This window comes from Enoplosus armatus, chromosome 1, assembly GCF_043641665.1.
Source record: "Enoplosus armatus isolate fEnoArm2 chromosome 1, fEnoArm2.hap1, whole genome shotgun sequence".
Classification (NCBI taxonomy): domain Eukaryota; kingdom Metazoa; phylum Chordata; class Actinopteri; order Centrarchiformes; family Enoplosidae; genus Enoplosus; species Enoplosus armatus.
This window is the reverse complement of record NC_092180.1, coordinates 11,571,597-11,597,691: the sequence shown is the minus strand read 5'-3', so window position 1 is coordinate 11,597,691 and position 26,095 is coordinate 11,571,597. Positions and strand designations below refer to the sequence as shown.

The following is a 26,095-nucleotide window of genomic DNA, read 5'->3' as shown; positions in this document are numbered from 1 at the left end:
TCTACAGCAGGCTACAGTGAGGCAGCCTATACGCCGCTTTACTCGCTATGGATGCAAGGCAGAGCTTGTCTCCGCCCCTCTGAAAACTGCACATTCTTGTGCAGGCTCTGCGCCCGTTTTAAGTGTTCCCAAACAGCCTGCAAAACGACTCCAGCCGGAACCACGCCGACAGGACCGAGCTCTGCTGCAAATTTTCTCTGGCGCTTCTTTCTCTTCGACTGGTCCTTTCTCATCGTAGTTATGCCTCAGCAGCCTGCAAGTCGCCTGCAACCAGGCCTGATGAAATGATTTCTTTATTCTCCAAAGGATTACAGGGTCGCTGTAGTTCTTTATGTGGAGTTTATGCTGTACTTTATCTTCCGGGGTAGCCTATCTCTATAATGATCTTAATAGTTGTATTACTGTATTATGTGCATATTATCACTCTAAAACAAAACCTTAAGTATCAAAATATAAGAAAAATAAATATAACTTCTTTGTTATAACTATTTTTCTGAGTATAAGGCAGGCAGGTCCCACCAAGTTCTTAAAACTGTGCAGCAGAGATGGTCTATGAAGCATCATATAGTCATATTGGAAAGGTAAATTAGTTATTTTTCTCCAAAATTGTTGATTCAGGTTTGAAAGTAAAACATCCTGGATTTTAATCAGATGTCATGTCACTCGTGTCAAGAAAACGTTCAGAATTCAGGGACAGGCCTAATAATCTTGTACATGTACCTTACTGCCCTCCTATGGTATTTGGTGGTATTAAAAGGTTGCCGCTTGTGTTCTTTCAGTGTTTTACTGACATGCAAATAAACTGACTGCTTTTGTTACAGTGCAATTTTATTTACATTTCTATTTTTAAATTGAGCAATCAGCACAATAGTGTCAGTAGTGAGTAATGTCACTATTTCATACGGTTTTGTACTTGTGTGTGTGGCTGAAGTTAGGGGTTGTGGAGTAATTAAAGTGGTAAAAAATGTTCTGTTCTGGGAATTTCATTGTTTCTGCGTAACATGAAAAAAAAAATCAATAAACATTGTATAAATAGACGCAAAAATGTGAGAGTCAACCAAAGTTTGGATTCTTGGTTTTATTGAAGCCAGGGGTCTGATAAACATTTTCCTTATCTTTGTTGGCGTAAGAAGCTAGAATCCACATGGCAGCTTAGAGGCTACAGAATTGTGTTAAAGTCATACAATCAAACTTCTGAATTAATTCAGGACACAAAAATGCAGCCAGCCATGTGCTTACAATGTTTTGATATCCTGAATACAAAAGGACTGGAAGCAGAAGCTCATAGTCTAATATAGATGTAGACTGTCAATAGTGGTCGAAGGCAATTCAGTTAGGATGTGAAGAGGCAGTTGCTTTCAACTGACGTTTGAGTACAAAAGTTACAACATCTGGTCATTATTCAATCTTGGGAGCAACATCCAATCTTTACAAAGAGCAAGTGCAACTTTGAACTTCATTCCACTCAGCTAAATGCCAAATCTTAACAAGTGTGGCCATGTTTTATGAAGAATCATCAGCGTGGTCAATCAGGTTAGGGTGACATTTCAAAAATTCTTTTAAACAGAAAGTGTCTATGGGGCAAAACCATATTTGACAACAAAAACAAAACATGTCTAAGTGGGATGTAAACACAAACAAGGGGACGTTTCAAGGGCAAAAAGGACAAAGCTGAAAATGAATGAACATTTATTTGGTTCTACTCTAGCAAAGGTGTAATGACAATGATTTCTAGAGGCGTGATATTAAATGTACAATATCACCAGCAGAAAGGGATTATTCCATAGTTGACCACCAGGGGCACCTTCCATAACTTAAGCAGCAAATGCAGATAAATAATGTTTTAGTTTTTCTGTGTAGGTTAACGTCTAGGTTCATTACTAAATGTTCTAAAAAGGCAAAGGCAAAAAGAAAAATATGCATTCTGTATCTTTAACTGTACCAACAGAGAATTGATACAAGTGTCCAAGGAAAAGTGCTTATTTCAACATGTGGCGGTACTGCTCCTGGCTGTTCTTAAATTGTGCTTCATCCACTTCAGCAACAGACCCTCAGGTGCACATTCCACCCAGTCACACACAAAAAAAAGGAAAAATAAAAGGCAAAATAAAAACAATAAGAGCTTCAGTTTTATCAAAAGTAAATCCAGACCAGATGTGTAGCGTCATTTTGACAAAAAATCAAATCATGCATGAAGTAGACTGTACACCAATACGGTCTTGTGGTTATTCCCTTACACAGCACATTTTTTTAAAAATGAAGTGAAACCCTAATTGCGTTGTATTTGTAGACCAGTTTCAAGAATTTACCATAACCTACCATACATAATGTTTGTGTGTTTGTTTTTTTGACTCCTGTAACCCCAGATATGGTTGAGTGGAGTAAGGCATTTCTACCATTTTTATAGGGTGTTATTCAAAACAAGAGTTCATAGGCAGGTCTGAGGTTTGGAATGCAAGGGCTCCATGCAAGAGTGGGACAATAAATGGCCACTGGTTAATCTTATGGATGATTACCAACTATAAAAGCAGAAAATAGTGACTAATATGCATCTTTGGTTCCACGTTCCAATTCAGTCCAGTTTTCCTTCTTTGCTATCATTTGAATAGCAAATAGCTGCTCTCTTCACACTTGCCATTAATTCTGTGAAAGCTACTGGTGTACACTATCCATAGGATTAAGCAGGGCCTTGCAAACTGACTTAATGATAATGTACACTTAATTAATTTTGATTAGATTATGGTGTCATGAAACCATAAATATTATTACAGATTATTTGATATGGTACAGTATAATGATTTTAATAAAAAAAAAAGTAGAAGAGAAGTTACATAAGACAATTAAGCAACCCCTTAAGGACACAAATTAATTAGGAGCATTCCTGTGAAGGCAGGGTGCCCAGTGTGACAAACTGTTAGCTGTACATTGAAGGCAAAGGTCGTCATTTCAAATGGGCACTGAAAGAGACCAAACAAAAAGACCGGACTGGACAAACAGGTTTCCTACAGGGACTTCATGTAGAAACTGGGAATGTTTTAACTGACATGCGAAGTACAGTGTGAATAAAACATGTGAAACCAAAAGGAGGACAGTGCTGTCAAACACTGAAGGATGCAAATATCTCGTTTTGTTCAAACCACAGCAAATCATTGTGTGTCTTTTGGCTGCAAAGCAAGTGGTTTCAACCACAGTAAGTGTTCGTCTGGGGGACCCAAAACTTCCATCATGTTGTTTCTTCTTAATATCAGCAGCCTTTACAGTTTGTATGAAGGCATTCAATCTATTGCTCTATTGAACACTATCAACTAGGCCACAGAAATCTTATTTCTGAAAAAGAACAGAGACCACAGGCTTGTTGTACATTAACAAAAATGTAAAACGAAATAAATTATTTGGATGACAAGAAATGGACAAATACCTTTTAACCGATGGTGCTACAGTGCATTTCCTCTTATGTAGACAAGCACCTCTACTATGACACAAACAGCTAACTGTGCGAGGCACTTAGGAGTTATAGTAGGAAAGATGCTGCCCAAACCCCTTCCCAAATATACACACCTGTAGCTTAAGAAGCAATTCTGTTGCAACCTCTAAGCCTGTCAAATCTCAACACGTCTCATTTAGTCAAAGAAGCCATTTCCAGAATTTGGACAGACTTGCATTTTGTACAAAATCAAAGTTAACCTGAATATTTTTTTTGTATTTATATTTACAGGATCCTTCGAGATGAGCAAGGGCAAATGATATGATATGCTATCTGGACTTGTCATATTAGTGTCATGACGTCAGTGGCATTTTAACATGTTATGTGATACAGATGAATGTTTCCTTAAACTGATAAATGGTGCACAAAATAAAATAAAAAGGAGGAACTTTGTATAAATACATCAGTATCATATCCAACATTTTTTACATACTACATATGCTTGCAAGTATTTTAATTACTTTTCTCAATGAATATATTTAAAGTTTAAATACCTTTCCAATTGCAAACCAAATTCCTTCCATGACATAAGCTGAACCAGAGGCTACAGGACCTGTAATATTTCCACTCATTAAACCCATGAGTAGAGGGTGTTTTACCCCAGAAACTGGGGAACCTACAGTCCAGCACATCAGGCTGGCTGCCAGGGAGTGTGCACACATTTCCATAAACTGACACCCCTCACAAAATAACATTTACAGTGGAAGAGAGGACAGAAATAAAGCCAAGCCTTCAGCACATATCATCTCATTAACACCTCCATCTCTGTCATCTCTCTCTTCCCATCTCACCAGAACACCAAAATATCTGATAGCATCTGAAACTCGTTTTGGTGAAACCACTGTGTGCTGACTGATATAGACATTGGGAATTTGGTCAATTTGTTTATGCTCACATGTACATGTATTTTTCCAGAGTATTAATGCAGTGGACGATGCAGCTGTTTGTTGCCTTCACGCTTCGTTCTCTGTCGGCGGTGGTATGTTGTTAGCTGAAACCATGGAGTCTTGTTTGCGAGTCATCCTGTCCAACTCCGCCTGGACATCAGTCAAACCCGGCTTCTGCCCTTGGAAAAAACAGGAGACAAAGTCCAAAAGTAATCTCCTGTAGCTTCTGTGTCATTTCACAAATATCAGTTTTCTACGGCCAGCAAGCGGATGGACGAGGGTTGAGGATGGTGATGCGATCCCATGCTGGAGGTTGGCGGCTCGCTGCCACAGTTAACACACACATGCAAAGCTAATCATCAGACAATGGGAACATGTACGCATGCATTATCCTTTCAGCTGGGTCTCACAGAGATGTTAACACTGCTCAGAGCTGGAACAAAATGTACATGTCAGTGGTCTCAGACAGAGAGATGAGTTATGTAACGTTTCACTTGGGACATTCAGCCATTTCACAAACAGCACTCGACTTTGTTATATGTTAATAATATAACAGAGTAAAAAGAGAGCTGTGCCGGATGTGAAAACAAGAACTGTTGACGTGCAAAACAGATGAGGTTACTCAAGTAAAATAACAGGTAAATAAATTAGTTGAGCAAGAGAGCAGTCAGATATGAGGTGGAGTGAGTGACATTAGTTTCATAGGGGCACTTATGGTTGGAGGTTTGGTGCATACAGGCCTGTCACAAGTTCCCTCAGGTGTCAGAAGTTCAGTCACAGAGGACAACTTTTCTTTTTCTCCTGTTTTAACCTTCTCTCTCAGGCTGTAGAGATAAAACTCCAGACAGCAAAATGGTCCACAGCCACTATCAACAAAAGGCCCCGTTTCTTACTCCTCTGGTCTTAACTTAAGTGTGCATGCAGTCCATGCACTGTTTAGATGGATCTAAATGCACAGGATGCTATAGTCAACAATAATGATTTATAACTGTTTTGATAAAAGGGCAACTGCTAACCTGTAAGGAAGAAGATTTGAAAATAGGGAGAGATCAGAGGTGGGAGTACTGGAATAAGTGGCTATACCTGTCTTCTTGGCGGACCCTTGCACTCCAGCTCCAACTGCTCCAGATCCTGGGCTCCCTGGGGATCCAGTCTTTTTACTCAACAGGCTGTTGAAGAAGTTAGCCAGCACTCCCTCATTGGCAGCCCCCGCTGCAGGAGAAACAAGGAGCGTGAAATCACTCACTAAGACTACTGAGAGCACAGGCTGATTATTAACAGATTATCTTTCTTTAATGCCCAACATCTTATAATGTTGTGATTCCAAATTAGCAGTCTGGGATAGTTTCAGTTGGTTCTTTTCAAATACATATATATTGTTCCTGCCATGTATAATCAACTTTTTTCAAAATAAGTCCACATCTTCATTGTGTAAAGTTGAGGACAAAGGCCCTTTAAACCCATATTCAAAGGGTGGTGTGGTGCACTCTGGTATGTGCACCACCCTAAAGTTTGTCTCAGAGGGCTTTACAATCTGTACAACATATGACACCCTCTGTCTTAGGATCCTTGATATGGGTATGGTAGTACTCCACAAAGCATCCTTTATCATCAGGAAAAAGTTTGATGATTTTGATTTTGAAAGGTGATACAGTTGAAAGGTGTTGATGAAGCTGTGACAAACAGAGAGAAATGTCCTTTTTGTGATCTGACTTTCTTTGACACAGAGTGTCTCCACAAACAACATTACAATTCAAAGCCACAGTTGGCGAGGTCCTCTGTTACATTTAGTTAAACTCAACCTTCAGTTCTTGTTGGAATGCACTAGTACACCCTACTGCCCTTAATGAAGGAGAGAAAGTCAATATTTTTGCTTAAGGGTAGCCAGCTCAGGAGGTGTGCAGGAGTCTATTGTTATGTGAATTATTTAAGGTGTTACCTCTTGGGGGCAATATTGCTGCACTTCTGGAAAAAGTTGTTCACATTACAGCCAAAATCAAAATCAAAGGTGAATGGAAAGGACTGCGATCAAAGCCGTTCTTTTCGGGGGTACAAATGTTGGTTTCAATAAATGTGGATGATTAAAGACCAGAATTAAATACAAATAAGCCTGTGACAAACTATGCAAACTAGGGAGCACTGGAGTGCAAAGTAGGATTCTCAATAACCATGTATGAAAATAAATGCTCCTACCTTTCATGTTAGGGTCAGGCTTTTTGACAGCAGCCATTGGTGAGCCGCTGGTCACGGTGGGCTGGCCAGCACGACCAGCAGGCCTGGGAGACCCTGAGGCTGTCCGTCCTGGAGACTCCTGCAACACAGAAACCAGAGCAAGACTGTGGTCACAAACAAATAGAAGAAAAACAACAGAGTGTAACCAAAAAAGGAATAAATCCATCCAAACTTACTGTTGCTCCTCTTGTTGGCGTGGCTGGCTGCTTCGCTAACAAAGACTGCAGAGGAAAAAATGTTTCAGTTAATTCAGACATGGTTTACAATTCCAACAATAATTTTGAAAGCCTGCACAGTGTATGCAAGATAAGAGTAGACAGTTTTCTATCAACTACTGTAAAAACTTTACTGTAAAATTCAGATGCCCATAAATAGAAAGGCAGTCTGTACAAATAAAAGCAGAAGGCATTTGATAGAAAGAAACCTAAAAAAAACTGAACACTTCTCTAACCTGTGAAGCTGAAGCCTCAGTGGGGTATTTTTTTTAGACTGCCTTCCTGGTTTATTTGTCCACAAAAAAGGAAGTGAAGGCAATGTTTCTATCATGTGGAAGTTTCAGATGTTCACCAGCACATGAGTACAATATACACATGTGTTTAACAGTGAAAATGGCAGTTCAGGATAACCACTAAAATCTTACAAAAGGAGTGGCATGGTGGCGCAGTGGTTAGCACTGTCGCACAGGAGGTAAAGCTGGTTAGAGCGGGTTGGGAGATGAGCACCTTGCATGGCAGCTCAGTGAATGAAACCATGAAGGTTGAAAAGCGCTATATACGTGAGATCATTTATCATGCTACCAATAATACTCATACCATTAAATAACTTCTCATGTTATCCACTTTGATTTTGAAAGCACTCCTTCAAAATCCACATAGGGCATTTTCAGACATACTATCAATCTCAGTGGCTGGTGACAGAAATCATGAAATATGCAGGAAATCATGACACATACCTGTTGTTTCATCAGGAATACCTGCTCATCCTCTGCATTTATCTCTTTGTCATGAACCAGCTGTGAAGAAAAGCAAAGGAGAACATGTGGTTGTACTTTGGGTTGTAATGTCAACCTTAAAGTTCACATTTTGTCAGGATATGCATTTTGCCATACCTTTCGTACTGGAGGCTTGGTGACAAAATCTTCAAATGGATCTTCGGGTCTGACTGTTGTGAAGTTTTCATGCAAAATTCCAATTTTCTTCTCATTATCCCATCCAGATGGACTGAAAGAAAGGAAGAGACAATTATGTAGAGGAATAAAGGTTTGGTTTTAGGTATTAGTAATATAAACTGAAACAAAGACAGCATCGCACGTTTGGCAACAACATTACCTAAATGTTCCAATTACGACAGTAACAAATACTTGAGACAGTGATGAAAGACCAAAGGAACCATAATGAAATAAACCAGTGCATCTTACAGCTTCACTTACATGAACACTGCATCCTTCTCCACCACTAAGGCAGGTGTGGTGAACTGGAAGTCATACATCTTATGTACTATATATTTGTAAAGCAGATCCATGTTCTTCTCCTCTTTGACTGAAGTATAGATCAGGCCAGCTCCATCTGTTTAATTCAAGGAGTTAAGGAGGCAATTGTTGGAGTAATGATGTAGATGGTAGATTGATGACGATCAATAAGATATCATGGGCCAAATAAAAAAACCTGATGTATGGCCCATTTCTGTTGAATTACAATGAATTACGAACAGTTATGCATTAGAAGGATACAATGTAAGCAAAATTGCCTGATGTGGGACTGGATGAAATCGAAGTGCTCCTCTCTGTAGTCATGCTCCTTCTCTAGTACGCTGACTGCGTCACACTGAAGAATAAAAGATTGAGGGAGGGAAAGAGATCAATATTTTAATTACACCGACAATAAAATGTCAGCATTCACAAATATATTAACATGGTTACACTGCTATTCTACAATGTCAGTGTTTTCTGTTGTGATTCTAGTCAGAACAAATACATCTTAATCCTAAAAATCTGTCAATCCACATTGACAGGAAGAGACGCAGGTGCGATGCACATCAGTAAGATCCTCCTCCAGGGCTTTTATGTTCCAAGTGTTGTTTTTATTTTCTCTTTAGAGCCTTCTAAAACATAATTATCATAAGAACTCATGCACAGCACAAACATGTAACAGAAGTATAGCAGGCACTGAGGACAGTGACAGCAAATAACTGAGGTAAGAGTTGGCGTGGATTGGAAGGATGGACACATCCACAACAATATCAGTGTCAGAAATGGGTGCAAACTTTCTCTGGGCAGATATTCTCATGTGTGCTGCCTGTTGAACTTCTGCTACAACCAGGGGTGTGGGAGTGACGGCACTAAAATACAGTACTTCCTGACCCTGGGTCTCTAGCTTCCATGATAAGTCATGACAGAAGAGGTGAGGTTCAAAAGAAGACTGACAGCACATTTTTATGATGGTCAAAAGATTTGTAATTGTTTTAGTATCATTGCCGAGATAATGTGATAAACAGCAAAGAATGGTATTGAATAATTACTTTTTCTGCTAAGCTGAATATTTTTTCTCTGACAAGGGCTAGACAGAGGCACCAAAGACAGAAAAAGAGCATTCACCATTTTCTAGTCACAGATAGCATGTGAAGCTCTGCTGATGGCTACAATGTATTTTTCAGTCTTTGCCCAGAGGGTTAACAAGCAAGTATAATGGCAGCTTTTTATCAGAGGACACTGCCTCACAACATAAAACTCAGAAGAAACCAGTCGTACAGGCGGCTGCCAAGGTGTTAAAGCAGGCTATCTGTGCCTGTTAATCTCAGACAACTCAAGGCGAAGTGAGAGAGGCACCTACAGGCTAGAAGGACTGTGGCTGCAGAAGGTAAAAAAGCAGAGGTCCAGGTGAAAGGGGATTTTAGTGTGAAATATGGGAAGTTGCAATTTTTAAGTGAGAATTGTTAACCAATCTAATGCTCTATGACAACTGCCATAAGGATTAGGAGTTGAAACCCTATTTTGGATGGATTTGGAAGACACACACACAAACAGTGATCTTTTTGTATTAGGTTGTTCCCTTTTGCAGAAAACTGAACAATATTGTTGTACTGTGTAACCATGATATTTGGTATCATTATTTTGGGTCTTTGGTCACAAGGATGCATTAGGTCAGAGATCCTAAGTTAGACACAAGTACCACTGGGAAGCTTTGATAGATGGCTCTTGGTAATGGTAATGGCTCTTATAGTAACACAAAAAAATTTGTTGTCTCCAGATACAGTCTATGGCTTCACACATAAGACATTTTGGGCTGCAGGTATTATTTACCTTTGTGCAAACTATTAGCACTGGAATGCCCAGGTTGTGTGTGAGTGTGTTGTCCCCAAGTGGTAGCACAACGGCCTCGTCTTCCCCTGCTGTTGGGGCCCGTCTCTGTGGGGAGGATTGGGTTGCATCTTCCGGTTCTACATACTCTTGGAACGCTTTCACCACTGGTGGAAACACAAAGGGAATAAAAGATAGGAATTCAGACTATTAGTGAAGCTTTGGATGAGCCCAGTCAAAACAAAGGCTTTCTCACCTTGTTTTCATGCCATAGATGACCCCTATTTAACAATAATGTTGAAAGGAGATCTCATCATGTAACAGTAGGTGTAAATAAACATTTGAACCAACAGTGCTTATCCAGATTTAAGTTAACCTGCCCCTCTTATCAAATAAAAATGTCCTTCTTTCCCCGACTATTATCCAACTGGTTTCTCTCTCTGCATTATGACCCATTCTAACGTGCATTTAATAGGGGTGTAGTGATAAGATAACATAAGATAACACAGAACATAAAAAAAGATGTGAAATATAAATGTGTCGGGCATTAGCAACACATTTAGCAAGATTACTGAGGCTTTCTTCACTTTGCTCTATGTTGTCTCCACTAAACTCTTAGATTACTGGGGAAAGAAATAGAGAACACTGAGCTGACCAATCAAAGTTCTTGTGGTCAACACTTTGCCCTAACATATAATTTTTTGATGTGCACGTCATCTTTGGTGGTGCCTTTAGTAAAGCTATGGAGCCACTTGTTGCCTCTGCAACACCCTGATGCAGAACTATGAACCTGGTTAGGCTAATTGTTGTGTTCAGCCTCAAGCCATGTCCCTGAGGACATTAGATCATGGGGTCAACACAAATGTATAGCGCTTAACTCCTGCCCAATGACCAATTAAGAAAATTCCAAAATTAAATGCACAGTCGTTACTGTTGTAGGTCTTGTGTAGTTTAGTATCATTGGAAGAAATTGCGTTAATCACGCAAAATTCCCACTATTACATAATAGGCCCCTTGGGTGCTTGGGTGAAAGGAAGAAAAAGATAAATAAATGGCATCCTTCACTTTCCTGTTGTGGTGCCCCAGCTGTCCAGACATTTACAAGTGTGAGGTGGTGGTGGTGAGGGGGGGGGCGTTATATGCAGGAAGCTTTGGCCTACTTCCTCCGGAGCTTCGGGAATGCAGTTGGGGACAGCCCACAAAGCCAGATTGCCGTTTTGAGCCTCCTTTACTCTCAAACATGGGATTTAGCATATGGGGTGAGAACTGGCGTTACAAGCAATCTAAAAGGGAACCCTTCTTGGATAGAGGATTACACAAATCCACTGCATATGCACAAATAGGTTGGAGTATGTACATTAGGGCTTAAGAGCAGGAATTTAACATGCAGAATTTACACCATCCAAAAGGAAGATTCATGAAAGTCTCTGGCCTTTTCTTCCCACTGAAGTTTATATAAAGAGGAGAGCTGAACCAAATTTGACAAAGATTTGAATGACTGCTAAAAGAAGTCAGACTTTCATCTACTCCTTTCTACTGCAGAGACACAGGGATCTGCTGGGCCTTGACATGGCACACAACTAGGATTTATCTAATGAAAACACAGGCAAGAGACTAGATCAATTAGGCATTGATCAAAACCTGACAATATTTACTTTACTGTAATATTTGTAGATATTCGAAATGTGTCTTAAGAATGACTTATAATTGACTAGTCAGAAAATAATATCTATAGGAGCAGCTACTAGCTAAAAAAACCCATTATTTTTACTGCAATCCATTCATCATGGTGCCCTGTCTCTACCACAACGTCTGAGTCTGAGGAAGCAGAGCTATGGATTATGCTAAAACAATGATTTGAGTGGGTTGTATTGAGTAGTCTTGATACTTTATTTTTACCATGATGTTAAAAGGAGAGGTTTGGGGTGGAGTATCACTTTAAAATACAAAGTGATAGAGACAAAGACAGACAGACAGACTTTGCCCCACTAAGACCTATCTATCTGTTCCACAAACAAAGGTGAGGTCAAAATGCATTGGCACATATAATCGAGGACTGCTCAGCCGCCAATTCTGAAATACACTGTACTGACTTTACTGTATCTAAAAAATGACAAAAGAACAGACCTGCATTAGTCATTGAGATCCTCATTAGGTACATTCATTTCTTGAAAGATGTCAGTAAAAGCCAAAGCTCAAGTTTAGGTACCGATAAAAGGTGTCTTTTCTGGCCAACTAAATGTCAAATAAGCAAATTCTCACTGGCTATTGTTAGACAAGTTTACAGGAAAGTTTTACGTCAGTGCTGAACTGTTTAGCTGAGCTAAAACATTTTTACAGCACTCAGGTTAGTTGTTTCCTTTCATTTAAGTGAAACAGACCTATAGTCAAAACAAAATACTCAAAATATTTGCTACACACCACTCTCAGACACTACCGCTTAAAACAAATCCCTGTCTTGTCACTACCACAGAAGTGAGTGAAATATTTTAAAATTTCAATGTGTGGCCCAGGCAGCGATAGGTTGATCCTGTAAATTGACTTGAGACGACTCCAGCAGCCAGCCTTCTTCAGTTACAGCACAGCAGGAGTCAGAACGTCCGGCCCACTGGCTGTATTCAAACCCACTCAGTTTACTTCCTTTCCTTTCCCTGACGCTGCTGTTGGAGGGGAGGGAACCATGATGCAAGACGCCTGCAAGACTCCCTGGACAAAAGCCACTCACACATACTTCCAGTCTGTCTGTCAGCCTGTCTCTCTCACTCATATCCACAAATACATAATCTGACAAGGTCTCACCAATCTGTAACTGACATCATAACTGACATGCTGGAAGATGCTTTATCTGGATGACATACCTCAGCTAAACTGGAAATCTGACCAGGTCAGTGGGTGGGAATTAAATGTTTGGCCAAAGAGAGAAAGTGGGAGGAACCCTTGAGAAATCTGTCAAACAGATTTAAAGTTAAGCCTAAAAAATTGACCAAATTGTGAGGACTCAAGAAAAACCTCTATGGTACAGACAAACACCACAATTGCAATACATGAATGCGCGAGCCTGCGTCTCCTGAATACAAGTTACAATATATAAATTCCAGTATTTTCTTTCTACTGCAATTTCAACTATGCTCAACTAATATAGCTACTTGAATTGAAATAAGTCAGTAAAGCAAGTTGAAAATTTGGACCTAATAAGTGTTTGTAACTAACAATGCGTTTTAGTCATCACTTGGCTACAGCTTCCCTTTTCTATTTCAAGCGTTTGCCAGCAGTTTTGACAACTTGTTACGACTTGTCACTGTATTAGCATGTTATATGTTGAGAACATTTTCTGACCTGTTCTGTCAAATCATCTCCAATCATTAAACAATTTATTTTCTATAAGTCATTTCAGACTTGTAAGAGCAACAGCAGAGAGCAAACTTTGGAGGCAGACATGAACCTTCTGTAAAACCCAGCAGGCGGAACGAAATAGTCTCCAATAGCATTTTTCGAAACACAAAAGAACGGTTTATAAGCAAGAGATGACCAGTTCTAAAATTAACAGGCGAACAACATCTGAGTGCATCACACTCATTGATCTGCAGAACATGCCTCCAGCCAGACCACACAGCTGAGGATCATGGGCCTCTCTGATGATGACCTAGAAACATCCATGACAATGTGTAATTTTATACAGTGCTTGCCTTCCATGCTATGCAGCAACCAATCTCTCCTTTTCCCCAGCAGCCAGTCAGCAAAGAGTCTGGCTCTTATTATGCAAGACTCCCATTGCTTCCACCCTGGGATGCTTCAGGCACCTTTTCTGAGTGCTGTTTCATTTTAGCCCTCTCTTGAGATATACAACCCAACTAAATGTAGGCATGTCATGTTTCCATTTATGCATCAGATTTTAGCATGTTGAGACTTAAGATGACTACCGCATAACAATCAACACCTTATATCCATCTCAACCAACGGTCTGCGCTAACGAAACAAAGACCAGTTCAGATTTACGCTAGTTGCTGCCATACATATCCACTCTTATTTCCATGTTCAATTAACATTGGGCAAATACTCCACCAGGGGACGGGCTAGCTACGAGATAAAAACGTACAAATTCTAATTTGGGGGATTTGATTTTAGCTCTAAAAAGGTGGCACATGGCTTTGAGTGTCCAGCTAGGTCCAGCAGGAAAATTTTCGCTAAAGCGTTGTTGATTCTCAGTAAACACATCGTTGAAGATTTTCTAAATTGGATTTTTCATTTCGATACGGTCCACAATGCGAGTGACACATGGGTAGATAAACTCAAACATTACTTACTCTTCTGCTCCATTTCCCTCATGTCCTCAGGTGGGATCTTGAGCTTGTCCACATGGTCACGTAGCACACTGGCCCACTTCTGCAGTGACTCCATAATGGTCCAGGGCCGTGACATATCCGCAACGAACACAGCTAGACAGTCAGGTAGTGACTGAGCTGAAACAGCAAACTTAAGTAGGCCTTTATGGTATAGGTCTCCATCCAGGATCCACACATTACAGCGAGTAAGGTCTGCAAAGAAAAAACAGAATACTAGTTAAATACAAGCAACACATTATTGTTTAAAAATACTGTTATCTTGTAAAGGCTACTGCTGTAAAACAATCACAGGTAAACTCACCGTCTCTGTCCTCATCGTGGACATTTAAGTAAAGATACTCCAGTCCCCTCCCTTTCTTGTTGTGATCAGCTCCTTGAAGTTTGGCCACAAGTGACGTTTTTCCTGATCCATCCTCACCTGTAATAGATCTTTTTATCATCAGCTTACATATGACATTATTCGTTATTATTATTAGTAGCAGTAGCATCATAACCATTAGAATAATAATGGATATGAAGTATCAAGAAATCATCACTTCACTTACTGCGTATTCAAAAACATATCTAGACTTAACAATCTTTCTGCCTCAAAAGCAGCACATGTTCTCATGACTGTCAGAGGCTGCAATGTCTCACACAAATCTCTCTGGCCAATAGCAGTATTCCCACATTTTTGGAAGGCAACCAAAAGTATGCACACACCCAAGAAGATCTCTTTGTATTTTGTGTTTATTATGTCTTCATTTCAAGAGTGTGGGAAGAAAGTGCAGACTGTTTGAAAAGTCAGAAAGGTTTTAATGTGCAATCATTAGCTTTTGTCAGTTCAGTATGGTTTGCCGTCCCTCCAGTCCCCTCAGGGTCGACCACCTCAAACACACAGCAGAAGCATAAACTTGTGGCTTAAGGAATACTTACCAAATACCAGGATATTTTTTCCTGATGGCAACTTCGAACTCGATCTAGTTGAAACTTCACTCAGTATCGAGGTCCTACAATAAATAACAAGACACGTATTGAGAAAAGCAGACACACAGGTGACGCATAGCCGTTAGACTGACAGCAAAGTGGCACACTGACAGCTCCCTATCTCAAAACACAAGTTGCTACCAAAACGGTAATTGGCCAACGTTGCATAACTGAACTATTACTTATAACGTTGGAGAATATTATTCCACTGTTTCAGCTAACCTAGCAGTGATGAGTCCGCGACAACACGAAAAAAAGCAGGAAATGATAAGTCATCTCCACTGACCGATAGGTTAGAAATAAGTAGCTCAGCATCTGAATCCATAAAACATAGCAAGTTGAAGCCCTACACCAGCACGACCCCTAATGATAAGCGCTCCTAAAGCCAACATTATTTTTCTGCATAGTTCGGTTTGACGGTTATGGTGTTATCTTGTTAACGTTAATGCCAACGTTCCTGTTAGCTTGTTGTATCCTACATAAAGGAGCTGTTATTTAAGGTGTTGTCTTGACATGACCTATCAAAGCCCCTGACACTATGAATGGCTCACTCAAACTCGACACGTGAATTCAACAACACTCCTTGTATTAGTAAAACTCGCTGATGGACTATCTTGGCCAACTACAACGTAGCTAGCCCACTTAGCTGACGTTAGCTGAGCTGCTAACATAGTAACGTTAGCAAACTGACCGCCCAGCTTCAGTTAACGTTAGTGCTAATGTTACTGCTAGCCGGGCCGGTGTTTGATTGTGAACAACCGGCAGTGACAAAGCAGAACCATTACGGTTGTGCTTTTCCAATAAGGGCCACGACAGGCATGAAGTCGTTAAAAGAATAGCAGCACTTGCCAAAGGTTTTGTCCTTCTTCCTCTTCGTTGTTATTGTCGCCTGCCCCGGCTGCGCCCGGGAGCTGTTTCTCCAGAACGGGAGCCATCTTCTCTTTCTACAACCACAAAGGCAAGGCCCTGCTTCTTGGGCACCACTAGCACCGCCTTCATCCAAGTAGCCAAGGGTACGTTACATTCACTGACTGTTACGCCGCGCCGGGACACTGGGTGCACCTCTGCACATCAGACGTTCAGTAAAGTAAAGTTATTGATTTCTTCAATGATTATTATAAGGATATAAAAGTTCATTTGCACAAAATGTGATGATAATATATGGCAAAAATAGCATTTGACACAGGTAGACTATTTTTATGGTTCAAAACATCAAGCAGAACTTCTGGCCACATCCCAATAAGTGATGTCATGGCAGTTTTTTTTTTTTTTTTTTCCTCGTTGAACAGCTGATGGAGAACATTGTGTGATATCAACAATTCTCTTGTGGCCAGAAGTTCAGCATGTTTTAGCACATAGCATATGCACTTGTCTGTAATATGTGATTCAGTGTGGATTTAACCTTTAGTTCTGGACCCTACAAACTTCATTTCACCAGCCAAGATGGGTCCAATTAAGTCTGCCATTTTTAGGCAATTCATTCAGGTATTAGTCATGAGCTTTCTTAAAGCACATTTGTAGCTACTTCTCCTGCTTTTCAAGAAAAAGCAAGACACTGGGCTTTGACAGGGTGTCATGGTTGCCCAGCAGTCTGACAAACACATCCCATGAAGGTATCCATAGATACAGTTGAACACACATGCCACTGATTCAAGAACTACTTTCTGCCAAAAGAGGCTGATTTGTAAAAGGCCATTTTGGTTCAAGAATGATGAGAGGAGAATCCCAGGCATTGTGCACACTTGGAAATATGTTTGGTGTCCCTGCTACACAATGTTTATCATCCCAGTATGGCGGAGTGTGTGTCAGAAGGCTAATAATGTTTGATTTGCTTCTTTCTACAAAGTCAAACAAGTCAGGGAAAAAAAAGAGGACACTATAGGTCAAGTAAGTGTATTACCACCTAATTAAGCACATGTTAATTGGAAAATGAATAATATCTTTGGACATTATCAATACAGAAATGTTCTTTAACTGAGGGCTCGACAGAAGATACAGTCTGGTCATGCAGCTCCTTTAAGTGGAAAATTAATTCAAAATATTTTCTCTTTCATTTTGTGTAATTAAACTGAATTTCAATCCTTAAGCTCATTATATCTGCAATATTGCTTATAGTTTATTTGCTTTTGTATTATTTTTCATTCATATTATTTCATATTATAGTTGTAAAATAGTAAGTGTCCAGTAGAGGGTGCTATTCATGTTTCTCTGAACATGAATGGGTAGAAATCATTACCAAAACATTTAGTGCACCTATCCTCCCTTTCCTGCAAAGGCTGATATTGTACCCATTTGAACTGACATCATATTTATTTTTACTTTACTTTTGTTGAGAATTTTATTTATCTTGAACTCTGACTGATCAAATTATATAAAAATTAAATGCAATGAAATTGTATTGTTCATCAGGTCAAATACTATGATGATAAATACTTATTATTTCTAATAATATTGCAGTTATTGTGATTTTGAGTATAACCATGCTCTGACATTTTCAGTTGGTGAACTACCTTTGAACGAAAAAAGCCCAGACAAACTGTGCCCCGCAGTACAGTTATCAACTGACTGAAGCTAGTAAGCTATATGCTCAGGCCACACATCACACTTCAGGCCTTTTCATAAATGTTTGGAGAGTTGTGGTGAAAACAGTGTATAACTTCATAACTTCTCTTCATTGAATGGCTTTGGAAATTGACTGTAAATTTTGAAGGGAACATCAAATTTGAACATTTTTGGATGAAATCAAATTATTGTATATATATATATATATATATATATATATATATATATATATATATATATATACACATACATATATATATATATATTAACCTTACAACCTTCCTCGCAGTGGGAAAGCCTCCACACTGGCCCAGCAGTTTGCCACATTCCTGCACACATTCTACCACTCTGGTGTTGAGCTGTTGGCTCGTAGAGTGTTGTAGCACCCAACACCTGTTTCTTTATTTCTCCACCTCTTCAGTCTTTATGTCAGTCTTGGTCAACAGGACCAGGACTTACAGACAGATGAGTTTTGGACATTTACTTGATAACTCTGGGGGTTTTCCCAAGGCCTCCCCACATGCCTGTATCCTCTGTCTATGTGGAGCAGCGGGGTTGGCTGTGAGATGGTGGTTATACTCCTGGGAATGCATTCCAGAGCTTTTGCATCATGTGAAACTCAGCCTCTGCTGCCCCTTTGTCACTGTTTTGCTCTGCTGCCAACAGGGAAAACAAACAAGATTGATCTTATTTTCTTGTCGTCTTTAACAGATAGAGACTGGAACTTTGTGGCATCTGGAAAGCAAAACAAGTAGATAGCAGAGCATTTTATAAAATTCAAAATAACTAAATAACAGATATTAGTTTTTTCAACATTCCTGTATCAGTCACGTTTCTTTCTTTTTTAAAATAACACACACATAGTTTTAATAGAAATCTCACAAACGTGGCATTCAACACTGTGTGTTGTACTATGAGCTCTTGTAACAGAAGAGGGTGCTGTCTTCTCAATAATACTGTCTGTCTGGTATTAACTCCATACAAAACATGAGTGACAAATGTATTTATTTAAAGATCCTTACATGGGATAAAGAGGGGGGGGGGGGGGGGAGTAAAGAAAGGGAAAAAAAGAAAACTCCTCTTTAAACTATCAAAACCACTGGGATGTATCACATCCAGCAGGGAACATGCAATACAAATTATGTCAGAGTTTAAGATCTGTTATGTTAAAAGAAAAGATATATATATTTTTAAATATTTTTGTAACATGCACTGAGGCACATTGCTTGCATTAATGCCACCTCACTGTATACACTGTACCTCTAGTAACCACTATTCGTTTAATTGTATCAAAATCTCCTTACAAATCACCCTCAACTTGGCCTCAACCAGGACAAAGTAACCTGTTTGGCAGCTTTCCAAAGGCATTTCTGATTGATTACCAGGTTGGTGGGTTTTGAGTGATGTAATCAGATCTTCAGTCCAATTGTTATGTGATTTGCATTGTCTTTCTTTCAGTTTCGCTGAGAGGAACTGTTAAGAAAAACGTTTTTGCGTGAATTGTCAGGGAAGGACTCAGTCTCGTCTTTCTTTTCAGAAGAAGGCTGTGCGAGTGGAAACAAGTACTTCTGCTGGAAGAGATATGAGGCTGTTTGGCTACAAAGAAAATGATATTCTAGCAGTTTAAATGAGATTACACTGCTCGTACCACTTCATACTTCCTGTAGACTAATGTCCATATTGTTGGAGACAGATCACATATCTTCATAGTTATGCCCCAACTTTATTTGATTAATATACACTATATCTGATAGTCATCGATGGTTTTCAGATACCTGAAACTAGCAGTGTGTCAGTGGCAGTGCTGCTTGGGTCAAATTGTTGATCTAGACAACATGTTCACCTGGAAGGGTCAGTTGTTGAATTTCATTAAGTCTCACCCGGACCAACCTTGTCCCATTAACACATGGAAGGCAAATAGCAAAGAGGCGCAATGCATCACAATACTTCACCAAGATTAGAGTGAACTTTTGGTCCTCTTTATAGCCCCAACAGCAACACTTACTTTTTATTAGTTAAAAAAAACACTTCAGACAGCCTGTTCCTGTATATGTTTATAATGTCACATGATTAAGATTGATGTCCACATATAAACAGTTTACCACAGCTCAAGAATCATGTCAATTCGCAATCATGTAGATTCAATTTAGCAGTTTTAAACCAAATAAAATCAGTTTGCTTTTTAATTTACTCAGAATGCCTTTGTTATGCTCCTTTTTTCATGATTACTATGTGTGATGGCACTATCAGGTTATCTTGCTTACAAATAACAGAAGTGCCTCCTATGCATAAATTATATTACAGTAATAGTCCCGTGGGGAGGTGGGGGGCTAAAGTGATTTCCTATGGCATTACTTTTTTTGGCAAAGCAAGAGTAGAAGAGAAATTTGACAAAGTTAAATAAGTGCCAGTCCCCTTATAATCATCCTCAGTCCTCAAATGCATTTATACAACAGAGAGATATGCGCTGGAGTGGGTGTGTGCGGGAGGGGAGGGGTTAAAGATTGGGAGGGTATAGATTGCAGTCGGAGCAGTAGTGGGGTAGAGGCTGGACTGTGATAGCGACAGATGTCTAGAAAACTGTGAGGGGCACTCCTCAGTTACAGCACAGTCCCACACTGCACCTCGGAGAGCTGGGGCGGAATCTGCAGCTGTCACTCCAAAGGTTTACCTCCATTATCACATCCAGCAGGATCTTGGAAAAGGAGCCCAAGTGAGCACTCTCTAGAAATACAGGTCGGTCACAGAGCATTGTTTTACTTTTTATTTTATGTTTTATTTCTCAGTTGCAACATGTCTAGGATGTATGTTCTGTGGGTAAAAGGAAAGAAAAGAAAGAAAGAAGTGAGAAAGAAAGAAAGACGCCTGTGAGCTGCAGCTTCCCCATTGTTCTCTCTCTCTCTTTTTGCCTTTCTCTTATTATGCAAATGTGTACATTTCAAGTCTGGCATAATAAAGGCAGGAGTTTTTCCCCTCATTCTCAGCGGTCGAATTTGATTTAGTGCGTCTTCTCAGGCAGCAGCGCTGGGGTTTTTTTAATAGGCCAGGCGATGAAAAAAACCCTTCTGGGATAAAGAAAGCGCAAAAGAAAGTTATGAAGTTGTGGTACTTATTAGGTATTTAGTCGTTGTTGTGGTAAATGTAGTTTTCTTTTACATGTGAGGGCGACATTTTCAAATGCTCGTGAACAAAAAGGGCAGAGCAGCTGAGAGAAGCAGCGGTGGGTGGGTTGAAATGGGGGATGGAGACCCCTCTACAGCTTTTATCACTCAAGTGTTGGTGGCCAGTGTATAGTGTAATGCCCCTGTATAGCAGCATAGGCCTGCACCCTACACTATAATACAGATTAGCCCGTGTTTGCTGCCAATTTAGCCCAACCCATTACTTTTGTCAGTGAGTAGCTGCTGGTGAGGAATCCCCATCCTTTGTTACCGGCCGGCACATGCTGCCGTATACCTTTTGCGTGTCTCCTTTATCTTCCTAATATGTGTGTAAAGCATTGTGTCTGCTGTACATCTGACTTTCGCATTTACTCAGAAATTGGTTTGTAAAAAATGGTGAAAATCCACAATGATTGATGTCGAAATATTAGATATTTTCCTTAAACTGTAGAGGGCATTGTCTGATTTGGAGGCCAGAAACGGGGTTTGGCGAAAATAGGCAAATAAAATAAAAAACCAGTCACATAAGAAATAAAGTATAATTAATTAGAAGTAGTTCCAAAACAGAATTAGGTCGGCGTTGCTGTAAAAGCAGGTATAATGACTCCTGTTTATTACTGGACAGCTCATTAGACTGTAAATTGGTGTAAGGGATGTGCAGCCTATCCCATCATGGCGCATCATGTCTTGATTGCTCCGTTGTAGCACTATGGACAGTTCCCAGATTGTACCCGTACACACATGCTGCCCTGCAGGGTTAAAGTCCTACTTGTGGCATTTTTCTACAAAATAGAAAAAACAAACCCAATTTGTATAATATTTCCAGCTTTTGTTGGAATAGCATCTGTCAAACCGAAATAGGCTTATCAAATCATCAGACTGTGGCATTTAAAATGAATGTAATACAAACCTGTAATGTCTATTCTGCAGAACCATGGCGTTTAAGGGCTCTTTGGGCTCTTTAAGGGTTTGTTCAGGGTCAGCTGCAACGCAGTTAGTAAGATAAAGTTGAACTTCCAGTTCTCTATTCACTGGAAGGAAGTCACATTCTGTGGCAATCACAAACTCTTCCTCTACTTTGACTGCAGTGTCATGACATTAATACAAACAACTCCATGTCTGTAGCACACGTTTGCTCCATTCTCAGAATATGACAATTGGATTATTGTGGTTTTACACTGATGTGCGGTTCATATAATCCAGTTTTGTAATTTATATCTTGTATGTGAATGTAACTGCAGGCTCTGGATTTCCTCTGTCTATGTGTCTTGTGAGACTCACTACACTACATAGTTTATAGGTTTTCATGCTGAGAGGGGAATAGTTGTACATTTTAATCATAGATGTTCAACTCAGAGTCGTGGGCTCATTTGGCACTGAGCCTTGCCCAACATTCCTGAAAGGGTAGAGAGTCTGCAGAGTTGTCTGATCTCAGTGAGGTTCCCATGCATTTACATTTGTTTTCCAGCCAAACTGTGTTTGGCAGGGAGCGGTTTCCTAATTGAACTTCTAGTTCACTTCTAGACAATAGACTTCTCTCCATTCTCCTTTCTGACAGAAGATTGTTTTACATTTGAAGGATCTAAGCCGAACCCACGTTGCATTTTAGAAAGTTAGAAAACACATTTGTAATGTTAACATGTGGTGTATACATTTTAACTAAAGTGTTTAGCACTGTTGCTTCACAAAAAGAGGTTCCTGGGTTTGAACCCAGCTCTGGCCTTTTTGTGAAGAGTTTGCATGTTCTTGTGTTGTCATGGATTTTGTCCCCATATAATTCAGGTGAGTTGGAAACTCCCTCTTGAACAATGTAGTTGTTTTAAACATTCATAATTAAAGAGACATGCCAAATCAAACTATGTCTTATATCATACCTCATATTAAAAGACACATTCATCCACTTGTTCCTAGGAGACACCATGGGAGGCAAACTGAGCAAGAAGAGGAAGGGATATGACGTGAGCGACCCCAAAGAGACGAAGGATGAGACCGCAGTAACAGCTGCAGGTGCAGAGGAGTCTTCTAAAGTGGAGGCCGTAGCCCCACCCACAAAAGCTGAGTTGACAGCTGAGGCAAACAATGTGGTAGAAGAAGCTGTCGGGTCAGCTGTGGCAGAAGTAACTGAAGCTGTAAAAGCTCCAGAAGAGCCCAAATCTGCACCTCCAGAGGAACCAGCTCCAGTAGAGGAACCAGTTGCAGTAACAGAGGAGGCAGCTCCAGTAGCACAGGAACCAGCTGCAGCAGCACAGGAACCAGCTCCAGTAGTAGAGGAATCAGTTGTAGCAGCAAAGGAATCTGTTCCACCAGCAGAGGAATCTGCCCCAGCAGCAGTGGAGTCAGCCCCAGTAGTAGAGGAACAAGCCCCAGTCGTAGAGGAAAAAGCTCCAGTAGTAGAGGAAAAAGCTCCAGTGGTAGAGGAACAAGCCCCAGTCGTAGAGGAAAAAGCTCCAGTGGTAGAGGAACAAGCCCCAGTTGTAGAGGAACAAGCCCCAGTAGTAGAAGAACAAGCTCCAGTAGTAGAGGAACAAGCCCCAGTAGTAGAAGAACAATCCCCAGTAGTAGAGGAAAAAGCTCCAGTGGTAGAGGAACAAGCTCCAGTAGAGCTCCCAGAGGCTGCAACAGCAGCATCAGAAGAACCTGTGCCTAGTGAGGTTGAACCTGAGCCTGCAGCTGCACCTGAGGAGCTCTCTGTAGAACAACCTGCTGCAGCTGTAGAATCTGTGCCGGAGCCAGAGGTTATTCCCCCCAGCACAGAGGAAGCACCCAAGGACCAAGAGCCAGAGCCCATCCCAGAGACTGTTACTGAGCCAGAAGCCACTGTGGAGGAGACAGTATTGTCTGCTGCTGTCCCTGAACCAGAGCCAGTGGCTGAGCCAGCTGCAGAGCCGGTGCTGGAGCAAGCCCCAGAACCAGAACCCGAACCAGAGCAAGCACCAGAGCCAGAGCTTGAACAATCACCAGAGCCAGAACCAGAGCAAATACTAGAGCCAGAGCCTGAGAAAGAGGCTGTTGCAGTGGAATCTGCTGCAGAGGAACAAGTGGGAAACGTTGAGCCAGAACCTATTGTAGCCACATTTGACATTGCTGAACTTGAGACTGAGGGAGCAGCAGTAGAAGTACCTGAGGTCTTGGAGACTGCAGCAGAGGAGGCCCCCACTGATTATCAGCCTGTAGAAGAGGAAACTGTTGCAACAGAAGCCTCCAGCACTGAGGTGGCAGCTGAGCTAGAAGCAGCAGAACCTGTCCCTGAGATTGTCATCTCAGAGTCTGTCTCTGCCAGTGAAATTACTGCTGAGTCTGGAGAAGTACCTGAAGCCTCTGTGGAAGAGGTGCCTTGCCCAGAGCCTGAGGTAGAAGGCAAGATGGAAAATGGAAACTTAGAGAGCCCTGCTGTTACAGAGGATATGGCAGAAGTAGATGCACTTCCAGCTGTGAATGGAGAGTGCACAGATTCTGCTGCCGCCCAGACAGAGGAATGTGTCAATGGTAATGAAAAGCCAGAGGAGATACCTATCAAGGAGCAAATTGACTTTGAACTGAAAAAGGACGTGAACCTGAGTGGGGATGTCCAGGAAGTTCCGGATGCAGTCTCCGACATGGTGGAGGGTCTCAGCAATGAGGTCACCCAGGCAGTCTGAAAAGAAGCCATCTTTCAAATCAATGTGAATTCAATTTAATCCTCCGATTGTGCGAGAAAGCCATCAAGGTATCACACACAGCAAGGCTTTCTGAAAGGCTGTAACCACCGCAATGTCTATAGTGGTAACTCAGGCAAAAGGATGTTTTCTTTTGAGTAACCAAAAATGAAATGCAACCACTTGAGGATAGCAAGAGAGACAGACAGACAGAGAGATAGGAAGTGAGATGGAAGTGCAGAGAGGAGACTTCAGTTTGAAAGTTGAGGGTGAGTGCAGACAGGCAGTGAAACTGGGCAGTAAAAATACTGTACAGTAAATATGATATTAATGAATGAAATGAATAAATCTGTGTTTGTGTGTGAGCCAGGTGAATATTACAAAGTGGTTTATTGGAACAGCATTCATTATTAGTATGTTATCTGATTTAGAATGTCATATATCCTTTCTATTACTATATGCAGAGACCTGACATAAATGTGTTGGCCTTTTATAATAATGGTACTTGTGAGGACTGTTCATTTCAAATTGATTGTTCGGAATAGAGAATAAAAAGAGATTGTTATAGCCTACAGTGATCTTCTTTTCTTTCCATGCGTTGTCTCTCAGCATCAAGTGTGTCACAATTGTCTGAGGCACTGGGTTACTCGTAAGATTTCTTGTACTTTATTCTAAGCTATGGATCAGACTTCCTTATTAACGTGTCAGTAAATCTCAACCCTTTTTGAACCATCGAGTTTTTGTCACTATAGTTACAAGAGAAGCAGAGCAACATTATTTACAGAACATCTAGGCTCTGTTAATATCAAACCACTTGTTGACATCCACTGCCACTACAGCTCATATCAGCTGCAGTGGGTTAGAGTTTTACTGATTATTCAAACCTACAAAGAGCAATGTCCTTTCGGTCGCTGGCCACATTACAAATATTTTGGTTGGTGGAACATGGCTGCCTATTGTATGCCGCCTGCATGTCAAGACTGGGCAAACAAAAGGATTTCATTGTACCCAGAGAAATCAGTCCATTTTCGGAGGTTTTCTGATTTTCCTCCCCTCTTTTTCTCTCACATCACCATGACTATCGCTGAGGCTCCATGCCATAGCAGCACACCCTGCCAACATTTCGCAGATCCATACCGGCAAGGGGAGCTAAAGGGGGGAGGGGCAGGAATGCTTGCAGGAGGCAGAAAAAAAAGGAAGAGGGGGGGAGGGGTGTTCTGGGATGAAAGCAAGTGCTATGATGCTGAGCAGAGGAAAAGAAGATGTCAAAATAAGATACTCTGTTCTGTACAGACGTTTCTACAGACATTTTCAGACTATTTCACAGACTGGAATTAGACAAACAAGTAGTAGTTGGATGGTAATTGGAGGGGCCAAACATGTTTTGACACCTACCTGATGCCTCCTTGTAGAATGCTGCCACGCCTGCTGCTCACACTAATGTCAGAGACTAGAGGGTCTTTGTCGTGCAGGTGCTAACACACATACATTAACAAGAAGGAGTAAAATGATATTTGTGTTTCTCTGCAT

At 40.7% G+C, this 26,095-nt stretch overlaps 2 protein-coding genes across 6 annotated transcripts; one reads left to right on the top strand and one right to left on the bottom strand.

The window, feature by feature from the left end:
* Positions 1 to 1,063: 1,063 nt before the first annotated feature.
* Positions 1,064 to 16,171, bottom strand: dync1li2 (dynein, cytoplasmic 1, light intermediate chain 2). 5 transcript variants are annotated; one of them, XM_070903598.1, is made up of 13 exons: positions 16,057 to 16,171; positions 15,157 to 15,230; positions 14,543 to 14,659; positions 14,203 to 14,433; positions 9,902 to 10,065; positions 8,333 to 8,426; positions 8,033 to 8,168; positions 7,712 to 7,823; positions 7,556 to 7,615; positions 6,780 to 6,824; positions 6,565 to 6,682; positions 5,455 to 5,583; positions 1,064 to 4,550 (listed from the first exon to the last, which is right to left on the bottom strand). In XM_070903598.1, the coding sequence occupies exons 1-13, from the start codon at positions 16,140 to 16,142 to the stop codon at positions 4,438 to 4,440; spliced, it is 1,479 nt and encodes a 492-aa protein (XP_070759699.1). In that variant the 5' UTR covers positions 16,143 to 16,171; the 3' UTR covers positions 1,064 to 4,437. The 5 variants fall into 5 exon arrangements, with proteins under 5 accessions (XP_070759699.1, XP_070759707.1, XP_070759731.1 ...); XM_070903606.1 differs by having other exon boundaries at positions 6,565 to 6,679; XM_070903614.1 differs by having other exon boundaries at positions 4,426 to 4,545.
* A 6,678-nt stretch (positions 16,172 to 22,849) lies between these two features.
* On the top strand, positions 22,850 to 25,114 carry LOC139285383 (fibrous sheath CABYR-binding protein). The gene has a single exon (XM_070905950.1). The coding sequence runs from the start codon at positions 22,850 to 22,852 to the stop codon at positions 24,566 to 24,568; it is 1,719 nt and encodes a 572-aa protein (XP_070762051.1). The 3' UTR covers positions 24,569 to 25,114.
* The last annotated feature ends 981 nt before the right edge of the window (positions 25,115 to 26,095 follow it).

Bases quoted from the DNA above. Each gene is read 5' to 3' on its own strand.
- dync1li2 (XM_070903598.1), bottom strand. From the start codon at position 16,142: ATGGCTCCCGTTCTGGAGAAACAGCTCCCGGGCGCAGCCGGGGCAGGC. The intron at 7,616-7,711 runs GTATGGCAAAAT...TTTTCTTCACAG, and splicing joins CCAAGCCTCCAGTACGAAAG to CTGGTTCATGACAAAGAGAT. The intron at 5,584-6,564 runs GTAGGAGCATTT...TTTCTCCTGCAG, and splicing joins GCCTGACCCTAACATGAAAG to CGGGGGCTGCCAATGAGGGA.
- LOC139285383 (XM_070905950.1), top strand. From the start codon at position 22,850: ATGGGAGGCAAACTGAGCAAGAAGAGGAAGGGATATGACGTGAGCGAC.